The sequence below is a fragment of the Chiloscyllium punctatum genome, chromosome 12 (genome assembly GCF_047496795.1).
Source record: "Chiloscyllium punctatum isolate Juve2018m chromosome 12, sChiPun1.3, whole genome shotgun sequence".
Taxonomy (NCBI): domain Eukaryota; kingdom Metazoa; phylum Chordata; class Chondrichthyes; order Orectolobiformes; family Hemiscylliidae; genus Chiloscyllium; species Chiloscyllium punctatum.
The window spans coordinates 29,261,091-29,282,324 of record NC_092750.1 but is presented as its reverse complement, the minus strand read 5'-3'; the positions used below and the strand labels follow the sequence as shown (position 1 = coordinate 29,282,324).

Here is a 21,234-nt window from a genome sequence, read left to right as displayed (position 1 = left end):
TGGTGGGGGGTGTGGACCTGACGAGGGAGTCACGGAGGGAGTGGTCTTTTCGGAACGCTGATAGGGGAGGGAAGGGAAATATATCCCTGGTGGTGGGGTCTGTTTGGAGGTGGCGGAAATGACGGCGGATGACACGCTGTATATGGAGGTTGGTGGGGTGGTAGGTGAGGACCAGTGGGGTTCTGTCCTAGTGGCGGTTGGAGGGGCAGGGCTCAAGTGCGGAGGAGTGGGAAGTTGAGGAGATGCGGTGGAGGGCATCGTCGATCACGTCTGGGGGGAAATTGCGGTCTTTGAAGAAGGAGGCCATCTGGGTTGTACAGTATTGGAACTGGTCCTCCTGGGAGCAGATGCGACAGAGATTGGGAATATGGGATGGCATTTTTACAGGGGGCAGGGTGGGAGGAGGTATAGACCATCACCATATACAAGTTAATACTTAAGGGACAGAAAAGCTTGCTAAAATTTCAACTGAGCCTGATAATATTGCTGCCCATTCCAAAATATGATTTGCACATACAGATGGGCATTTACTAAAAGTAGTAGCATATAGAACTGTAGGAGGAAAGTGGAGGAATATTGTCTACAGGCCCTTTGCACATCAGGGCAGCTCCTCTGAAAATAATACTCCCCCCCTCCCCTGCCACCTGTCTGCTCTGCAAAACGCATATAGAACTCTTAAACCCCTCTCCAACTAATCCAAACTCTCTCTGACCCTATCCTTCAGATTTATTTTAGGTCAAGTTCAATGGAACCTCCTCAAATGTCTGGCTGTAGTACCAGCAGCAACCACTACAGAGCTTCTGGTGCTGTTGGAGCTGCATCCAGATTACCCAGCAGCACCTGAGGGTGGAAGGACCTCCCAGGGAGGGGTGAAAGTCTCACAATTAGGTACTTCAGCCCACCCACAACATGTTTCGGCCACAGGGCAGGTATCCAATGGATCAGCCAGCTTATAGGCTACTTTTTCTACGGGGGCGCAAGCAGTCCATGTCTTCCATAAATTTTCAGCCCATCATTGCTAATTAATATGAGGAAACTCTACATTTTCCACACACTCACAAACACAGGTGACTTGCTTTCAATAGAGCAATGTGGTTGACTCTGAACTCCCCCCTGGGATGGGAAATAAATACTGGCCTAGCCAGTGATGCCTTCATGCTGTGAATAAATGAAAATGAAACATGGAAACACATGTGAAGTACACAGAAACGGTCTAACAAAAACTTGGAGCAGCAGGGAGAGTGCATCATAAAAGTTAAAATGCAAGTGCCTGTCACCACACAAGCAAATTTAAAAGCATTTGAAAATATTTGACCATGATGTAATGTTTGAACAGAAACAAACATTATGGAGCAAGCTATTAAAATATAAGGAGGTGGTGGAATAGAGGTAATGTCACTTAACTAGTAATCCAGAAATCCAGATTAATGTGTTCGGGACGTGTTTGAATCCCAAAATCATTACCAAAATGTGATTTTTTTAAAAATCTGGAATTAAAAAGCTGCTCCAATAGCAATCATGGGGCCACTCTGTCAGGCCAGACTCTAGTTAGACCTCCATACTAGACTGTGCTATCACTATCACTAAGCTGCAAGGAAGATTCAAAACTCAGGTGAGATAAGATTGGGAAATTGCCCAATGGGAAGGACAATGTTACACAAAAAGATTGGGAAAATGCAAGCTGCCATATCTTTGATCAAAGGGAATGACAGGATAATTAAGTAGACCATAAAGATTAAAAAAGAACACTATTATAGATCATTAAACCATCAAATAGGGTCAAGGGGATAATGAGGACTGCAAAAGTTCTCAAAAACAGAATGTAATCAACAGAAGGAATTGACTTCTGGATAGGACAACTGCAAATGAAATTTTTTTTTAAAATACATTCCATGGGTGAAGACGTCACTGGTTAGGCCAGCATTTACTACCCATTCCAGAGAGCAGTTAAGAGTCAACCACATTGCTGTGGGTCTGGAGACACATATAGGCTAGACCAGGGCAGGATAACAATTTCCTTCCCTAAAGGACATTAGTGAACCAGATGGGCTTTTCCTGATAATCAACAATGGTTTCATGGTCATTACTAGACCTTTAGTTCCAGATTTCTACTGAAATCAAATTCCACAATCTGCCGAGATGGAATTCAAACCTGTGTACCCAGAACATCACCTGGAATAATAGTCCAGCAATAATACAGCTCCACTATCACCTCCATAAATGACTGTAATATATTGAGAGGAATCTAATGAGAGCATAGGCTTTTGCCTGGGTTTCTGAGAAAAAGTGACCAGGTTGCCTTTCTCATCACATACATCCTTGAGCAAAATACATTAATTTCACCAATATCCTTATAAAATAATGGAGGGGATGTACAAAGCAGGCATGCGAACTGCAGAACACTCATGCATATACAGTGGAATGATCAGCAAACATTGTGCATAAATCTGAACTGAATGCATATATGGAATTGTGAAAAAGGTGATATTACAAGATAAAATGCTGTCCTAAAGTGGCAATCATCCAGTAGGACTGACAAGATTCAGATAATTTCTTATTATATATCCAGACACACGTGTGCTGATAGCACATTTAAGCAAGACTGGAAATTAATGAATCTCATTCCCCACTTCATAGTTTTAGCAGAAACATACTGTTGTTCACTGAATATTTTAGCATTTATATTAACACAGAAGACAGGAATGCAATGCAAATGGATTAAGCACGTATGATAGCATCACTCACATTAATCCATAGGCTAATACCTTAAAACAAAAAATTTTTACATTGTAATGCAAGAAGGTAAGCACAATTTAACCTTAGTGTGTTGCAAATGATAACATTTAGAAGACAGCTCATTGTTGATTGAAAAGTTCCCTCAAATTTGCTTTGCAGTGATAAACAGCTTATTAGAGGGAAATAGAGATGACAGGATATGAAGGATGTAAGCCGTTAAAATGGTTTACATATAAGAGGTTTTGAAATGTTTTCCTTGATAGGTGCTTGGTATTACAAGAATGAAGTAATTGGTGTATTACAATTAGTTTTATTTTATTACAGTATTCGTTTCATTTCAGCAAAATAGAATGCTAAAATAATACAATTGAGGAAGACATTCTTCCCTTGGGCTGTTACAATTGAGAATTTAATGGTTAAAAAGAATTATCATTCATTTTGTAATGACTGCAAAATTGTTTTTGATAATTATAACTAAATATAGGTAATAAGTTGTATCTTATAAATATAATTAGTTTTCACATTTTGTTTCATTGTATTGTTACAATATGGAGACAGACAGCCAATCCCTTAAATTAGCAACACAGTAAAATTAAAGTAGTCAATGATCGTCAAGATTGCCCCAATGGATTCTAACCAGATTTTGAATAACCGTAACAGCTACCAAGTTTATAGCTTAAGGAAAGGAATTAGCAATTTATTATCAACAAATTAGCTTTAGCTGAGCAAAGTTAGACAACAAGGTAATCTAATTATGATTTAAAGCCAATCTTCTTTGATTCTCATCCCCACTCACACAGACATACATAGTTAAGGGGTAAATTAAAGGAAAAATAAAACAGATGTCACTGGCCGGTTTGTGAATTTTGGGTAATCCATAGAAGCGTGGTGTGTTGGATCAGTCCGGTTTCATTTTTTGGAAGTCAGTCTTATTTATTTCTCCAGATTCTAGTGCAGTGAAGAAGGCATATGGCGTACTGGCTTTTATTGGTAGAGGAATTGAGTTCCGGAGTCCTGAGGTCATGCTGCAGTTGTATAAGACTCTGGTGCGGCCGCATCTGGAATATTGTGTGCAGTTTTGGTCGCCATACTATAGGAAGGATGTGGAGGCACTGGAACGGGTGCAGAGGAAGTTTACTAGGATGTTGCCTGGTATGGTAGGAAGATCCTATGAGGAAAGGCTGAGGCACTTGGGGTTGTTTTCATTGGAGAAAAGAAGGTTTAGGAGTGACTTGATAGAGGTGTACAAGATGATTAGGGGGTTAGATAGGGTTGACAGTGAGAACCTTTTTCCACGTATGGAGTCAGCTATTACAAGGGGGCATAGCTTTAAATTAAGGGGGGGTAGATATAGGACTGATGTTAGGGGTAGGTTCTTCACTCAGCGAGTCGTAAGTTCATGGAATGCCCTGCCAGTAGCAGTGGTGGACTCTCCCTCTTTATGGGTATTTAAGCAGGCATTGGATAGGTATATGGAGGATAGTGGGTTAGTGTAGGTTAGGTGGGCTTTGATCGGCGCAACATCGAGGGCCGAAGGGCCTGTACTACGCTGTATTCTTCTATGTTCTATTTCTGAAGTTTTTTGAGTAGGGCTATGATTCAGTTCTCTAGTGGTAGGGTTGAGTCTATTGCCACTTGTTGGTAAGTGTTGGCATCTGTAAGTAGTGCGTTCGCTTTTATAATGTAGTCAAAAATGAAACCAGAGGGATCCAACATACGACGCTTCCACGGATTACCCAAACTTCATATACCAAGGGCCCCCCTCAGACCCACAGTCTCACTACCTGGAACACCAACTTCCAGACTGGCCAAGGAGCTACACCAAAGACTAAAACAATTAGTAAAAGACTTACACCACTCCATGCACTCCACCCAAGAATTCCTGAAGACCATCAAAGACACTAAGATAAAAGAGGATGAAATAATGGTCTCCTTTGATTTAATAGCCCTGCTTACATCAATCAACATTAACCTGGCCAAGGAAACACTGATTACACTATTAGACGACCCAAAAACACATACACTAACACCACTAACTTCATCAACAAGGACAGTATCATCAAGCTAGTGTACCTATGCCTTACCACACACTTCACCTTCAACAAAACCTACAGACAAACCAATGGAACACCCATGGGATCTCCAATATCAGGGTTCTTAGCAGAGGCAGTGATGCAGAGACTTGAATAAAGCGCTCTGCCAACCATCCAACCCAAACTTGGGGTCCGCTACGTGGATGACACCTTTGTCATCAATAAATGAAATAAATTAGAGGAAATCTTCAAGACCATCAATAATACCCTTATTGGCATAAAATTCACTAAAGAGGAGGAAAGCAACAACAAATTGCCAATGGGCAACTTCAAACCAGCATCTACAGGAAAACAACGCATACAGACCAAATAGTGAATTACAGAAGCAATCATCCCAACACCCACAAACAAAGCTGCATCAGAACATTATTTCAACGAGCCAACACACACTGCACCACAGAAAAACTATGCAGAGCAGAGGAAAATCATCTATACCATATATTCAAAAAGAATGAGTACCCAATGAACACAGTCCTCTGATTTCTCAGCAACAAACTTAAACAAGCAGACAAAACACAACCAGAAACCTAGCCACTCTCTCCTACATCAAAGACATATCAGAAATTACTGCTAGACCACTCAGACCTCTTGGCATCATGCTAGCCCACAAACCCACCAACACATGAAAACAGCAGCTAATGAACTTGAAAGACCCTATATAGACAACAAGCAAAACTAATGTCATTTACTGTGCAAGGACTGTAACATACACTATATTGGGCAAACAGGCAGAAAACTAGCTACCAGGATACATGAACTTGCCACAAAAAGACATGATCCTCCCTCACTAGTATCCTTACATACAAATGAGGAAGGACACCACTTTGACTGGGACAACACATCCATCCTAGGACAAGCCAAACAAAGACATGCACGAGAATTCCTAGAAGCATGGCATTCCAACTGGAACTCTATCAACGAACACATCGAGTTAGACCCCATCTACCACCCCCTGAGAAAAGGTACCGGAAGTGACTTCACACCAGAAATGACATCACCAACATCAAAAGAAACCCAAACATATAAATAGAAAGCAGGAATTATCAGCAATGCTTCACTTGAGGCCCACTGAAGATGTTACCTAGTGGGGGTGACGAACCGTCTGGAAATGAACCTTCCAGCTCAGCGAGCAAACCTACATCCAAAACATTAACCTGAGCTACAAATCTTCTCAAAACTCCAGTAGACTCTATGGACTGTACCCTTAATTCTTAATCAGTGGGATTCTAGTCTCTGAACTTTCAATAAGGAGATATTGGGAGGATAAACAGAGAGGAATCAAACCTTAGTCCTGAAACTTTCACAGCCACAATCCTTTTGACGAAAAAAAATCACATTTTTGTTCATCTTTGCTTGGTTCAACAGTGTCTTTGTCGACGTGGTTGAGAGTGACTTCTCTGTTTTGATTTGTAAACATTCACCAAAGCTTGAGCATAAATGCATCTGTGAAGCCAAAGCATCTACAGTATTCTTTGAACAAGAGTCAATCTGCAATTAACTTCCAGGCCAGGTCATACAATCAAATATCAGTTCATTTGTTTTTTTTTCACAAAAATAATGAGAAACACCAAGAGTTCTAATCACATCTGACAAGTTTCAAAATTTCACTTTCATTTATTGTACATTCTCACCTTAATTGCCAAAGTTATGTCAGCATAAGCACAAAAGCCCCCTCCTTGTTCACTTGAGCAATGATGAAAGCCACCACCTGACAGAAGAAAATCAATGATTACTGTGAAGCTTTAAATATGAATTTAGTAATTGTAAGGAACAGTAGTCCATGTAAGTTTACATTTAACAACTGAAATTACTGGATATAAAATTTAAATAATATGAATATTGAATAAACCTATTAACATTGTGGTATTATGAAATTTTTTTTAAAGGATGATTTGATTGTGAATATGTGAGGAATAGTTAATAAGTTTGCAAACGACATCAAAATTTGTGGTGTGTAGACAGTGAACAAGATTATCTCAGAGTACAATGGAACCTTGATCAGATGAGCCAATGGGCTGAGAATTGGTAGATTGGGTTTAATTTAGATAAATGTAAGGTGTTGCATTTTGGAAAGGCAAATTAGTGCAGGACTTATACACTTAAATGGTGAGTTCCTGGAGAGTGTTGCTGAACAAAGAGACCTTTGAGTGCACATTCATAGTTCCCTGAAAGTAGAATTGCATGTACACAAGATAGTGAAGGCGGCATTTGGCATGCTTGCTTTTATTGGTCAGCACATGAGTACAGGAGTTGGCAGGTCATGTTGCAGCTGTGCAGGACATTGGTTAGGCCACTTTAAGAATACTGCATTCAATTCTGGTCTCCCTTTTGAACTTGAGAGAGTTCAGAAAAAGTTTGCAAGGATGTTGCCAGGGTTGGAATGTTTGAGCTACAGGGAGAGGCTGAATAGGCCTGGGCTGTTTTCCCTAGAGTGTCGGAGGCTGAGGGGTGACCTTATAGAGGTTTATAAAATCATGAGGGGCATGGATATGATAAAGATGAGATCTTTGATTATATTCCCTACAGTTGGAAACAGGCCCTTTGGCCCAACAAGAACGTTGATTTCGAAGCTACTTGGATGCTGCCTGACTGCTGTGCTCTTCCAGCACCACTAATCCAGAATCTAGTTTCCAGCATCTGCAGTCATTGTTTTTACCCCTTTGGCTCAACAAGTCTACACTGACCCTCCGAAGAGTAACCCACCCAGACCCACTTCGCCCTGACTAAATGCACCTAAAACTATGGCAATTTAGCATAGCCAATTCACCTGACCTGCACATCTTTGGACTGTGGGAGGAAACCCACGCAGACACGGGGAGAATGTGCAAACTCCACACAGACACTCGCCCGAGGCTGGAATCAAATCTGGGAACCTCATGCTGTGAGGCAGGAGTGATAACCACTGAGCCAAGATCTTTTCCCTGTGATGACAGAATCCAAAAGTAGAAGACACGGTTTAAGGTGAGGGGAAAAATTTTAAAAGGGACCTAAGGAGCAACATTTTCACACAAAAAAAGTGTGGTGCATGCATGGAATTACTTCTGGAGGAGGTGGTGGAGACTGGAACAATTACAACATTTAAAATGCACCTGGATGGGTATATGAACAGGAAGGGTTTAGGCAGATATGGGCCAAATGCTGATAAATGCGACTATATTAATTTGGGATATCTGGATGAATTGGACAAAAGGCTCTGTTTCTACGCTGTACATTTCTATGACTCTTGACCAGTTAGCCTGACTTCAGTAGGGGGAAGATGCTAGAGTCCATTATAAAAAAATTGATAGAAAAGCACTTGATAATATGGTGAGAGGATCAGACAGTCAACATGGACTTATAAAAGGGAAATTATGATTGACAAGTCCACTGGAAATTTGAGAGGATGCAAATAGGAGAGTTGATAAGAGGGAGCATATAGATGTTGTTTCCTTCAATTTTCAGAAAGATTTCAACAATGTACCTCATAAGAAAATTACATGTAAAATTAAAACTCATGGGATGGGGGTAGTGTACTGACATGGACAGAGAAGTGGTAGGCAGGTAGGAAACAGAGTAGGAATAAACGGCCTTTTTCTGACAAACACCTAGAGTCTCATAGGGTAACACAGTGATCAGTGCTTGGACCCCAACTATTCAGAATATATATTAATGATTTGGATGAGTGAGTTAAATACAATATTGCCAAGTTTGCAGATGACAGAAACTCTGGCTAGCAGATTGAATTGAGAGGAGGATGCAGGGATGTCTCAGTGAGATCTGGACAAGTTGAGTGAGTGCGCAAAAGCATTGCAGAAAGACTACAACGTGGCTAAATGTAAGGTTATCCAGTTTAGTAGCAAAAACAAGAAGGCAGATTATCTGAATGGGAACACATTGGAAAAGGGGGAGGTGCAATGAAACCTGGATGATTTGTACACCAGTTGTTGAAAATATCCATGCAGGTGAGGCAGGCATTGAAAAATGCAAGTGGGTTTTTGGCCTTCACAAAAAAAGGATTTAAAATACAGCAGCAGAGATGTCTTGGTAAAAATATACAGGGGCTTGGTGAGACCACAACTGCAGAATGTTGTACAGTTTTGGTCTCCTTATTGGAGGAAGAATTTTCTGGCTATGAAGAGAGTGTAGTGAAGGTTTACCAAACTGATTCCTGAGATGGCAGGACTGACATAGAAGAAAGACTGAATTTGTTAGGACTAGAATTTAGAAGAACTGGCAGGAGGGGAATCTCAAAAACCTATAAAATTCTAACAGGAGCAGACAGCATAAATGCAGGAGGATGTTCCTGATGACTGAGGAATCCAGAACCAGAGGTCACAGTTAAGGACCAATCAAGTAGGCCATTTTCAAATGAGATAAAGGAGAAATGTCTTCACACAGAGTGCTGAGCCTGTGGAGTTTGTTGTCACAGAAAACATTTAAAGGCCAAAACATTGAATGTTTACAAGAAGCATCAGATATAGTTCTTTGGGCTAAATGGGATCAAAGGATATAGAGTGAAAACAGCAACTAAGTAGTTGGGTGGCCAGCCATGATCAAATCTAATAATGGAGCAGACTTGAATGGCAGAAAGGCTTACTCCTATTCCTATTTTCTATGGTTTTATATTTACTTTGAAAGAAACCAATCAACCAACCCAAGAAAACACTACTTAGCCAATATGAGATTGACAATGAATTGTTTGGTGCACAAAAAGGACTAAGGAAAGGAAAGATTAAGGCAACAAAATAGAACAAGAAACCAGTATTGCAAACTGGGATTCTGGAGTAGATTTACCAAAACATCACTCCTTTATTAAGTATTACTTCTTTTGTACTTGTTATGATTAACTTCCTAAATTCTGTAAAATATGTGACAATGTGTGTGTACCTGAAATGGGTGTTATAACAATTCAGGACTAGTAATCCTTCAGGTTGGCTATCTCAAATCGGTCTAAAATTGAGATCCAAATTAATTACCATTAAATTTAGAGGCGAGCCCTTACAGATTTTACAGTGAAGCTGGTGAAGAAGACTGCTTGTAAAACTTAGCAAACTGACTTACAAACAGTAGTAAAGTTTATTGAAAATAATTTGCAATGAAAAAGCAAAGTGTATCCTAATATTAATGGCTCTACTATGGCTATAAATCTCAAACACTTTACCTGCATCTTCAGCTAGCCGATTGATTGACTATAAAAATATTCCACTGTCACATTAGCAGTAGTTATCTGTACATGGCCCACAAATCTTTATGGAAAAGTAGTTTCTGCTACCTACCAACATTGATTGCCCATCCTCTGTCAATAGCAAGTTTTCCAGCCTAAGCATTAGAAACAAAACTTGCATAAGTCAAATGATTCAAAACTGAAATACAAGTTTATAGAAACAATATAATTTACAGAATGATTGATATAATGTATACTCTCAAAATAGACTGCTATCTATTAACACTAAAAGCAACATAATTTCAAGTAAATGATTTCAGACATGCATTCAAAAGAATACTTCTCAGGAAGAAATTAGAGTCTATCATTGAACTAGAGTGTAGAATCTCAAGTTTTTTTTTGACCAAGTGTCAGTTCTGTCAAGTTTTTTTTGGAAGGTTTGTCTCTGCAAGGCCAGACACGATCTTATAATTTACATAACTTGCCTCGGTAACTACCTAACCCATTCCTACCTGCATTCATCAAACTCTAGTTCCAACTTATCATGTGCCGTTCCTGGAACAACTCACCATTCACTGAATGTTCCCTGTCAGCAGTTGTATTTCAGGGATACTTGGCAGTCAGGTGATGGGCTCAGTGATGGGCAGTCAGTCAGAAGATATCGAAGAAGGGGTAGGTGATGCTGGGATTCTCTGATAGGGACCTGGAGGTCCTAGTGGAAGGAGTGGTCCAGAGGATGAGCATCCCCTTCCTGGAGAACAGGCCATAGCATCGGGCCCCCAAGTGTCAGTTTCATTTGACCAATTAATTGTGATAGGCCAGTGCCTAACATGACATAACAAACATCAGTGAACACTTAGATCAAAAACTAGTCTTTCCTAAAAATATAAATTACTTTGAAATAATGCAAAATTAACTGGAACTTTATATTACATTCTGCAGTATGGTGAATAATGTTTCATGAGCTTGAACACTACCCATGAGAATTCAGCTGATCTGAACACATTACCCAACTGTTACTGCTTGACAGGAATTCACAGAATGTACATTTTTTTTTCCAAATCTATATCAATCTAAAATGTTAGATCACACACCAATCCCTCCAACCCATTTTACTTTGTATAAATTAATAACCTAACTTCAAATTTGCCAGTATTGCTTTTGTTTAACCATCATTTGTAATAACAAAAACCCAAGATTCAATAAGGATCACGTTCAGGACGCCTTGGATGGCAATTTCCAAACTGAAGTATAACATGATAATTGAACACATGTGCAGCTCAAAGATCACAAAGCAGAAATTCTTCATACCACTGGCATCAGGTCATTACAAACATGAAGGGAAATTAAAGCTGAACAAGGAAGTCACAATGTTTACATGGAATTAAGCCTATGGCTTACATCTGGTTTGAGAAAATCCTTTGTTTGTCTGATGCAGACCCCATCAGGACTCTGTCGAGAGTTTGGTGCTGGAAAAGCACAGGTGGTCAGGTAGCATCTGAGGAGCAGGAGAATCGACGTTTCAGGCATAAGCCCTTCATCAGGAATGGGCTTATGCCCGAAAAGTCGATTCTCCTGCTTCTCAGATGCTGCCTGACCTGTGCTTTACCCAGTGCCACACTCTCAGCTCTGATCTCCCATATCTGCAGTCCTCACTTTCTCCCATCAGGATGCCTTCTGACAAAGACTCAGCTACTTGTGGGAAAATCTACAGCAGAACAGTTAAGGGGTATTCAAAAAGATTAGAGATCCACAGTGTTCCTTTCAGGGTGAAATGTAGGTGCAACAAGCCCAGAAAACCCATGGATGTCCAGTAAAAGTCACAACTGGATAAGAAGGAAAACAGACTTTTAGCAAAGGGAACAAATCAGAGGCCTTAGTGGTAGAGTATATAAAGTGCAGGAGGTTACTTAAGAAAGCAATTCAGAGAGCAAAGTGGCATGCAATAGATGTAGGACAGATGTCAGAGGTTGTTTCTTTACTCAGACAGTGGTGGGGCATGGAATGCCCTGCCTGCAACAGTAGACGACTCGCTAAATTTAAGGGCATTTAAATGGTCATTGGATAAACATATGGATGAAAATGGAATAATTCAGGTTAGATGGGCTTCAAATTGGTTTCATAGGTTGGCGCACATTGAGGGCTGAAGAGCCTGCAATGCGCTGTAATGTTCTATGTTCTAAAAATAGGCAACATTATGGAGAATCCTAAAATTCTACAAGTATATTAAGAGGAAGAGGATAACCAGGGAAAGGGTAGGACCCATTCAGAACAAGGTGGAAATCTGTACGTGGAGCTGGAGAATATTGGTAACATGTTGAAAGAGTAAGGATGTATGCACAGAATTCAGGGAGAGGGACTCGGAGATCCTACAACAGATTGATATCAGGAATCAGGAGGTATTGAAACTTAGGCAAACATTAAAAATTGACAAATTCCCAGATCTGAATGAGTGGTATTCCAGTTCACTGTGGGAAGGGAAGAAACTACAGGTACTCTGACCCTAAGTTTTTTATTTCTTCTCTGGCCACAGAGGAGGTGCCAAAGGATTGGGAGACAGCCAATATGGTTCCATTTTTCCAAGAAGGGTGGTAGAAATTAGCCAGGGAACCACAGACCACTGAGTCCCACATCAATGGCAGGAAAACTATGGGAAGAAAATTCTGAAGGAGAGAATTATTTTCTACTTGGAGTGGCAACCCTTATCAGAGAGACACTGGACTCAAAACAGTAATGTTGTTTTTCTCTCCACAGATGCTATCAGACCTGAGTTTACCCAGAACTCTGCTTTTGTTTCAAGTTTCCAGTACCTCTAGTTCAGCTTCATAGAACCTTGTGATGTTGCCCGGCTATGAAATTAAAGGTCAAGACCAGAGACCTTGATGCAAGAACTACAGAAAGGAGTAAAACCCCATTTCAATGTGATAGAGTTCAACAATAAGGAATCTCAGTGAGAAGAAACAGGAAGAAGAGGTTGTCTTTACAAAGCACCCTAGTCCAAGAATATCACAGACTTCAGGGGAAGAGCTACCATCTTCAGCTTGACTGTTGAGATTTCAACCAAATTCCAAAAGTCCTGAAAACAGCCTTCTGATAAAAGGCACCCTTTCTGTACAATCATCCCTGGAAACCACCAGTGAACAAAAACAGTCAAAAAGTGCAAAGGACAGGTGATCAATCTCAAAGTCAGTTATGTCTTATTACAATCTCATGCTTCCTTTTTCTCATCTGCAGATTCTTGAAGTCCTCTTCAGTTCTTGACCACTGCTGACTCTTCTGTCGCAATTTTCATTCCAACGCCTCTCCTGAAACTCGTTGGCCCCTTGACTTGTCAAAGCTAAGTGGTTACTGAGGTCAATACTAGTTCTGTTAAGTGGGAGTGGCACAGTGTAAATGAGGAGGCTGCACTCTCACCTGAGCAAGGGAGCACCTGGTCTCCTCTTCTGCACCTGTACAGTGCAGCATGGGCATGGTTAAAGCCTTCTTCCCTAGGCTACTCCACCTCCTCATGGTTATTCTCCTGTCACTCCCTCTCATTGATGTTCTAAACTTTTACAGCTCTGTAAGAAGGTGGCAAAAGGATTAGAATGATGCAGCTGTCCATCCTTAGATGTAGCCTTGGGAAACAAGGAAATGGCTCACTATGCTGCATTCAAGCCACCAATAGCAGAATATGTCACAGTCAAGGCACTGTGGGTTTTGGCTCCCTCTTCACATAGTCAACTAATTTGAAAGGCGCAATACATTCATGTACATTATGTGCCAATTTGCCACACCGAGACAATAAAGGCAATATCGAAGATACACAGTTAATTGACAGCAGTACACACATCAAACAACAAGTTTGTTTTTGGAGGCTTTACTACTTGCCCTGCTTCATCAGGGAATTTGGCGGGCACCGCAACCAATCCTAAATTGGGACATGCTTCTGCCTCATTCAATTATTGCCCATTTTAAAATTCTACCTTTCCAGGTGAACACAGATGGTCACCACACTGGCTTCTGGATACAGACCAGGGCAGTTAAAAACATCTGGACTGAGCCTGTTCTGAAAGAACAACTATTAGTTGTCACCTGCTTTTGAGACACAAGCCCAAATTTTTAAACAAGTCTTTCCTTTTAAAATAACAGGAAACAGAACTGAAGCATACTTTGATAGGAGGCAGCAACTCGAAGGAAAGATACGCATTGATTCAGCATGGGTTCCCATTACCTTTTGCTCAGACTTGGTTGACTTGACTGCCAGGTCAGATCACTGCACTTTTTCCAGCTCTGGTCCTATCCATGTCTTTGGAGATATAGTGCTCAGATAAATCTACCTCTTCCCAGGTTCCTCCAGCATTCGCCATGTCACATGCAGTGAATCAGCCACATGGCAAATGGAGGTTCAAATTTAGCTTCAAAATCTGAAGGGTTGGTGCATCTGTAATGATTGGCCAATGATTGGCAAGAATCTGCTTAAGCAGCATTTGACTGTAAACACTTTTCATGGTGATGGTTGGCTTTGCTCTCTGAATTGCACACCAAAATTATTTCTGTGATTTAACGGCCAGGAAGAGAAGCTTCAATATTTAACATGCAGTTGTCAAAATAGTCAGCTTTATTCGGCTAGCACTCTAAATCATCAACAGTTTGTGCAAATGTTGCAAGAAATGAAGTCAGATTTTACCAAAACAGATCTACTTTACAAACATATGAAAACTGATGTGGAAAGGTCTTACAACAAGTTGCTGCCTTGCTCAGTCCAGTCCAAGATGTCTTTTTTTTTGCCAAGCAGTCAGTGACTTTCTGAAGTATGACAATGTGACTTACGCTTTCTGGGTGGCATAATCTTGCATTTGAATGTACCAAACCCACAACATCAGGGAAAAGCAATGTCAATTTGTAACTGGACACAGAACGTAAGCATTTCAGTCAAAATTAAATGCTAATTCTGATCAGCAGCTCAAGAAGAGGTGGTTCAAGAATCTGCTCAGCACAGTTAGCAATTGCTTCTCTGATTGTGAACGTTCCAGGCACACCTCTCATTTCACTTTGATATCTGGATCTGGCAAAATCTGACTCCTGACGAAATGAGGCACTAATGCTTGCCTCAAAGCAGCCCCCAGTATTTCCTTATTTCTTGCAAGGCATATATTCAGTTTTTAATAAAGGTTCTGGATAATTACCAAATAAAAAATTAGATGCTTGCTAACCATTTCTTATGTCATCATTATCCTGCATAGCTTCAGCTCCTTACTCTAAATTTCTATATCGATCACCTCCAACTAATTTTAAAACGATAAGTTTAACATTTTATTCAGGCCTAATAGATTAATCCTTAACATACTGCTATTCTTTCCATACCCAATTTGAACAAACACAATTAACTAATTTGTTTAATGCAGGAGAAAGTGCAGATGGTGGGGTTTGGGAGGGGGTTAATTTTAATTAATTTGAAAGGGAAGAGAACAAACAACATAGCTGTAGATAACAGAAATAAATAATATGCATAGAAAGCTAGGAAAGACAAATTGCAATATAATAGTGTAGTAGAGGCTGTAACCAGTTTGGTGAGTGATGGGGTATGAAATAGCAAACCAGACTAGCATAGTATTGAAATGCCGGAGCTTGACAAATGATACTGATGGGCTGAAGGTAAAAAAGTTGCCAAGTGGCATGACAAAAACTTTTGGAAAAGATTGACAGACATGAAATCAACAAAAATAACTCACATTTACACAGCACCTTTGAAAAGGGAGAAAAAAAATTCCCAAATTGGTTCACAGAAACACAGTAAAGCAAAAGGGTTTACTAAAAAGTGAAAATGAGAGGGAAAGGAACAGAGGGTCAGACTGATAGAAAGTTAGATGAGGAAAGACAGTCATGGTTTCAAGTGGAGCACAAATGCCAAGACAGATTGATTGGCCAAGAAACTGCTCTTGTGCTGTCCTGTTCTATGCAGCTCAGCTGCATTGCAATCTCACCTTTCCACGTATTACTTTACTTGCATGACACGATTCATGGTTTATTTTATCATCTGGATATTAAATAGGATGCTAGCAATATTCAATGACACAATACAACTGTGGCTGAAAACATTATACAGTCCTGCAGCACATAGTCCAAGCAGACAATATGACTGTCAGCAATTCCAACAGGGCATCACTTACAAATTCCTGACAGGTCTTATCCTCCAAACCAGCATGTACACAGTAGATCTTCAAGTATATATTAGAAAATATGACAGGTATGTAGGAGTTATTTTCTTTATCTCTCAAACTTATAGTTGATATGACAAGCTTCACCTTCCTTTTCATCACTTGAAAGCTCAAAGAAATTACAACCTTGTAAATTAATGCAGAGCACCAATGTGTTTGGAATATTAAACACTCTGCATTTGGTATTTCCTTTTAACTTTTCCTATATGAACTCGTATGTCTGCGTTGAAATGGTATACATTTACCACATTTTAAGTTACATTCTTGCATCAGTGAAGGTGCTGCAGCTTCATTGTCAAGTGTAGACTTAAGGCCTAACTACCCAATCACTTCCATCCTACTCAGGATCACTGGTGTCACACAAGCCAGTCACTGAGTAGAATGTATAATTACAATATGACAAGTTTACAAAGGCAGCTTTGAATCATGTTTATGATCATCAATGAATCAGCCAATAATTTGGAAGCTGAGTCAGACTTAGGCTGGACAAACTCGACAGTTCTTTCTACACCAAACAAAGAAACTACAGTATTTACCCTAAAGAATCCTTTTTAAAAGAAATCCCTATGAACCGCAACAAACAGATTTCATGTGCAAAACCACAACAACTCCCAATGAAAAAAACAATCTTCTCTTCAGCAAAATCTAGGGAGTCAAGGATAACTGCATACAAAGGGAATATGTAAAGTCAATCCTCGTCACTTGCAGATTTAGGGTTTGGAGGCTGCTGCCAAAGGACATTTGACAAGTTTCTACAGTGCTTCTTCTGGATAGTATAGACTGCAGCCACTTTGTGGAGGGAATGAATCTTTAAGTTGGTGGATGGGGTGCCAATTCCTGGAGAGACTGATAGCCTTTCTTTATATAAAGTTTTCTCACAATGCAAATGGAAGGAAAACTATTGGCGAAGGCTTTCATTACTACATTTTTCTTTAACAAATCAAACTTAAATCAACATAACTTAAACATTAACTAACAGTTGAAGGATACTTCAAACAAAGGCCCAGATAGCGTTCAGATAATCAGAGATCAGATGTACTACACAATGATTGTCCAGGAGATACCTGGGAAGTTTAAATCTCCAATGAGCAAATACCAAACCCTTGAGTGGCTCAGAGCTAAAGTCTGAGACTTGAAAGTCATATGACCTACTTATTTGGATAATCACCCAGAACATGTATGTATGCAACCAACCACTCCCCTCTCACCTTGCCAACTCTCTGAACCACTCTGGATCACCCATCTGACCTACTGACTGCTCCCTACTTGACCACATCACTCACCAAACCCACGCATGAAAATTCACTCACACTCTAGAAAGCTTTTTAAAAACTGCCCAAAAGTTCTGCCGTTTGTGAATGAAAACGTATCCGAAAACCACAGCGAGTACATAAAATTAGGATCTGACTGGTCTCTGCCCACCCTACCCTAAAAACAAATCAATCCAGCATGATAAAAAAATGATCTCTGACAAAAACCACTCCACATTTTGGAAGAGGCTAGATTCAGAAGTTCCTGCCAAAAATGTAGAGTTTTCTTGTTGGTCAATAAAGTAGGGGCTGAGTGACAATCCAACAGTGATTGCCTCACCTGGGAAGATTTAGCCTAAAAGAGATAAATATCATTTTTATTCAGTCAATAGAAGAAAGTTACAACTCATGTAGTTACAAACACTCACATTACATCACACACAAACGTGCCGTTAGTTGCAATCATACAGCCTTTTCAACTCTGCCTCTACTGTGTAGGATTTCTCACTTCCCATTCAATTGTTTTGGCCCTTCAGTTACCATCAGCTCTACCTGCACAACTCACTGGGAATAAAAAAGTTACCTCTGGCAAGACACACATCTAGAAATGTACTCTCACTTGATTCACAATAGTTCTGATGCCACAGAATCTACACAGAGGCTCTTCTCTGACCTCTGTCAGCCCGTTAGGCTCCAGTAACACAAACAGCAGCAACGGGTCTTGTCCTATCTGTAATCTCTTGTTGTTCCTTTCTTTAGTTCTCTGTATTTTTCAACGATATAACACACAGTCACCATTATTTTCATAACTGCTTTCAGACCAGGATCTGCTTGAAGATGAACCAACAGAAAACTGTTGCACTTGGAGAGAACATTGCTCATGTACTCATTTCATGAATATGGTAAACTGCTTAACAGAAAACACAGAATGACCCAACCCTAATGTAATTAGCTTCTTCTTTACCATTTGCTTCTTAGCTTCTCTTTATAAATTCATGTCAAATTGACATTTATTTGAATTTAATTACATTAACAGGAAGCCAATTACTCTTCTTTCAGAACACTCTTGACTTCACATCAGCATTAGGGGTACATTGGACAAAAGAAATATACTTACTTTTCCCAAAGCACATGGCTAATCACACAAATCAAGTGAGCAGCTTTGGGTGGGATGGTGTTGAGTTTAATATTCAATAGTGCTAACGTAATTGAATCCCATACTGTTAATATGCTAGGGGCTACTATTGAACAGAAACTTAACTGGATCACAATTATAAATAGTTTAGCGACAAGAACAGGTCACTATAGTAAATAACTAATTTCTTGCCTTTGTCAACCTTGACCAACCCCGATGAGGCACATGTTAGCAGAGTGATAGAATATTCCCCACTTACTTGGATGAATATAGCTCTAAACAGCAATGAAGCAGCTCAACAACATTTTGTCAAAGCAACCAGCTTGATTAGCATTCTGTCCACCAAGGAGAAGCATATATCAGGCACACTGCAGCAACTCACAAAGGCTCTTTTGACAATGCCTTCCAAACCTGGTGACCTCAAGATCTAGAAGGACAAGGTCAACAGATATATGAAAACAACACTACCTGTAGGTTCCTCTCCAAGCCACAACCATCTTAACTTGGAACTATGTTGTCATTTCTTCACTGTCACAGGGTCAAACTCTGGGAACTTGTTTCTTAATAGTTGTGTGTATGTCTCTGTACACCACATGGACTACAGGGGCTCACCACAACCTTCTCAAAATAGATGCAACAGTCAAGAAGGCACAACAACACCTCCTCTTCCTCTGGCAGATCAGGAAATTTGGTATGTCCATAGGTACTCTTAGCAACGTTTACAGAGGCACCATAAAAAGCAGACTGTTTGGGTGCATGATGGCCTAGTACAGCAACTGTTCTATCCAGGGCTGTAAGAAACTACAGAAGGTTGTGTGCACAGCCCAGACCATCACAGAAACCAACCTTCCATCCATGAACTCCATTTACCCCTCTCTTTGTTACGGAAAGGTTGCCATCATCACCGACCCAACTCACTCTGAGGTAATGCTCTCCTACAACCTCTTCCGTCAGGCAGAAGATACAGAGGCTTGAACACACATGCACCTGCAGGTTGAAGAACAGCTTCTTCCCTGCTGTTGTTAGACTGCTGAATGGATTATCTAACTTCAAATAATGTTGATCTTGTAAATGTTGGTCTTACCTTGCACACATCCTATTCAGTGAAACCTGTATGCCTCACTCTGTCCTAGTTTTTTTCACCCTATGATCTGTATTTCTTTGCTTATTATGATCTGTCTGTACTGCTCGCAAACAAAGCTTTTAACTGTACTCAGGTAGATGTGACAATAAATCAAATCTAACACCAATTAGAGATGAGCAACAAATACTGGTCTTGTCAGCAATTTCACTCTGCATCGAATTAAAGAAAGCAAATGCAAATTGTGATTGAATACAATTCTGATAATCAACAGTAATTTATGAATGCCCAATATTAAACTGTGAAATCTATTCTGAATCTATCCCAGTTAGCATGATAGGACTACACAATTGAGGGTATCCAAAAGTCATAGACAGATTTATAGATAACAGATAAACTGTCAAGGGAAAGTTCTTCCTTCTTATTGTTTCTTTCAGCAAATGCCATCTGCCTAGAGAATTGTTAAGTCATTCAGGACTGGTGAACAAACAAAGCCACTTTCGGTGATAAATATTGAAGTTCCCCATTTTGGGCTCATTCTCTTAGTACTGTCAGTGTTTCATCCAAGTAATAATGAACATGGAGGAGTGCTGACATATCAGTGAAGACAGGCAATTAGGCGGCAATAAGCAAGAGGTTTCCTTGCCAATGTAAGGTCTGCTTCCAAGTGACTTCATCCATCCAAAGGTGATACTACAGACTCCCAGATTAACTCATTTCATATCCAATCTCTAGGCATAATTGAGGATAAAGGTATCCTAACACCTCACTTCTACTCTGCCCAGGACCAGTACTGTCAAAACATACAGCTATTTTCCATTTTAAATGCAATTGAAATTTATTATTTGAAGTACTGAAGTTATCGCTCTGATATGAAAACAATAATAGTGTACACCTTGCCTGCTCAAATTCTGTTCTGGATTAGTGGTGCTGGAAGAGCACAGCAGTTCAGGCAGCATCCAACAAGCAGTGAAATCGATGTTTCGGGCAAAAGCCCTTCATCGGGAATAAAGGCAGTGAGCCTGAAGCGTGGAGAGATAAGCTAGAGGAGGGTGAGGGTGGGGAGAGATTAGCATAGAGTTCGATGGGTGAGTGGGGGAGGAGATGAAGGTGATAGGTCAAGGAGGGGACGGTGGAGTGGATAGGTGGAAAAGGAGCTAGGCAAGTCGGATAAGTCTGGACAAGTCAAGGGGACAGTGCTGAGCTGGAAGTTTGAAACTAGGATGAGGTGGGGGAAGGGGAAATGAGGAAGCTGTTAAAGTCCACATTGAGCTCCCTCACCACCAGACGCCTGGAGGAAGAACGCCTCATCTTCCTCCACCCCCACCCTCCTCTAGCTTATCTCTCCACACTTCAGGCTCACTGCCTTTTGTCCTAATGAAGGGCTTTTGCCCGAAACATCGATTTCACTGCTCGTTTGATGCTGCCTGAACTGCTGTGCTCTTCCAGCACCACTAATCCAGAATTTGGTTTCCGGCATCTGCAGTTATTGTTTTTACCTTGCTCAAATTCTGTGCCACTCCTTTAACTGAGTGTAATGTGACCTTGAGAAGCAAAGAAAATTCTGGTTCAACAGGTTCAGCAATATTTAGACTG

General features: G+C 40.3%; 1 protein-coding gene and 1 long non-coding RNA gene across 4 annotated transcripts in view; one reads left to right on the top strand and one right to left on the bottom strand.

Annotated features, from left to right (window-relative positions):
• LOC140483742 (uncharacterized) overlaps positions 1 to 15,097 on the top strand; it is a 40,209-nt gene extending 25,112 nt beyond the window's left edge. The window contains exons 3-4 of the long non-coding RNA XR_011962027.1: positions 7,356 to 7,790; positions 12,727 to 15,097. This is a non-coding gene — a long non-coding RNA (uncharacterized lncRNA). The remainder of the gene's footprint in view (positions 1 to 7,355; positions 7,791 to 12,726) is intronic.
• hdac11 (histone deacetylase 11) overlaps positions 1 to 21,234 on the bottom strand; it is a 122,815-nt gene that overhangs the window by 43,955 nt on the left and 57,626 nt on the right. For all 3 annotated transcript variants that reach the window (XM_072582225.1, XM_072582223.1, XM_072582224.1), the window contains 2 exons: positions 10,085 to 10,127; positions 6,461 to 6,537 (listed from right to left, as the gene is read on the bottom strand). In XM_072582225.1, the coding sequence (XP_072438326.1) occupies positions 6,461 to 6,537; positions 10,085 to 10,127 (120 nt within the window). The remainder of the gene's footprint in view (positions 1 to 6,460; positions 6,538 to 10,084; positions 10,128 to 21,234) is intronic.